Below are 1,049 nucleotides of genomic sequence, written 5' to 3' on the forward strand. Positions count from 1 at the left end.
CTGCTGTTGACTCTAGCAGTCCTGTCTGAATCTGGTCCAGCGTAGGTCACCAAGAGTCAGTGCTAGAAGAAGCACCTCTTAGCTGTTACCAGTTGCATCATCACATCACTTCCTGGCATAGTGTCTTATCACTGATCATCTGGGGACAGAGGTTTTTAGTCATTTGCCAGATGGAGCTGGTAGTAGGGCAAGTTCTTTCTGGAATACCTGAAGGAGAGAAAAGCTGTATGTGGCCTTCTTTCTCATTTTTGTTTTTACTGAAAAGTAAAGCAATCGGTGCTAGCTTTGCAAGATCCTCAGGGTTATCCACAAACCCCAAGTAAGTAAATGCCTAAACTAAAACAAAACCCAGTAACAAACGCATTGTTTTCTCTTGCTCCTACCACAATACATCCCCCTAAGACCCTAAACCCAATACTGAATGTATTTAATTGTGATCGTGCTGAAGACAAGATGACCAGAGCCAGAAAATATCTTGGACTTGAAGGTGAGGGAGGCTCCTTGATACCAGACTTCCTGCAGACTTTGCTGTTTTCTGTCTGCTTTCTTAGCTGGTTGCTCTGTGTGTGGGGCTTGGAGGTCCAGCTGGAGGGGGTGAGGGATGCATGATCAATCTCCTTAAAGAGGAGCAGCTCTGCATTGAAATTGTGTACGGTTAGTAACTTTGAGCAGGACGTTCCATTGCAGGAGTTAACATCTCCTGTGGTTTTACTTGTTAGGTCTAAGCAAAGAAGTGGTTCGTGTGAAGTCGCCTCCACTTCTGCTGTTGCAATGGATGTCCCTGTAGAAACTAGAGAGAGCAAGTAATAAGAGGGGTTGGAGGGCCCAGCCGCAGCCCCCTGCTTCCTGGCCAGCTCTGCTGTTGCTCTGCCTTTCGTCGAGTGCTGCGGGGCCAGGTTGGACTAAGCAGAGTCCAGTGGGGCGTTTTCCGAGAAGGAGGCGAGGGGTGGGCTGTTGAGCGCTGCCTGCTGCCTCCTAGCATGCTGGTCAGCATGGACTCCCTCCCCTTCCCTGCGCCTGGGGGTTTCTTCAGCCACCATCTACCCCTG

At 49.5% G+C, this 1,049-nt stretch overlaps 1 protein-coding gene across 1 annotated transcript in view; it reads left to right on the top strand.

Annotated features, from left to right (window-relative positions):
* LOC104835995 (poly(A) polymerase gamma-like) overlaps positions 1-1,049 on the top strand; it is a gene marked incomplete at both ends in the record, with an annotated part of 15,679 nt that overhangs the window by 13,550 nt on the left and 1,080 nt on the right. Inside the window, 1 exon segment of the mRNA XM_010574295.1 lies at positions 552-654. Coding sequence (XP_010572597.1) covers positions 552-654 — 103 coding nt within the window.

The sequence above is a fragment of the Haliaeetus leucocephalus genome, unplaced genomic scaffold (genome assembly GCF_000737465.1).
Source record: "Haliaeetus leucocephalus isolate CR32 unplaced genomic scaffold, Haliaeetus_leucocephalus-4.0 Scaffold422, whole genome shotgun sequence".
Lineage (NCBI taxonomy): Eukaryota > Metazoa > Chordata > Aves > Accipitriformes > Accipitridae > Haliaeetus > Haliaeetus leucocephalus.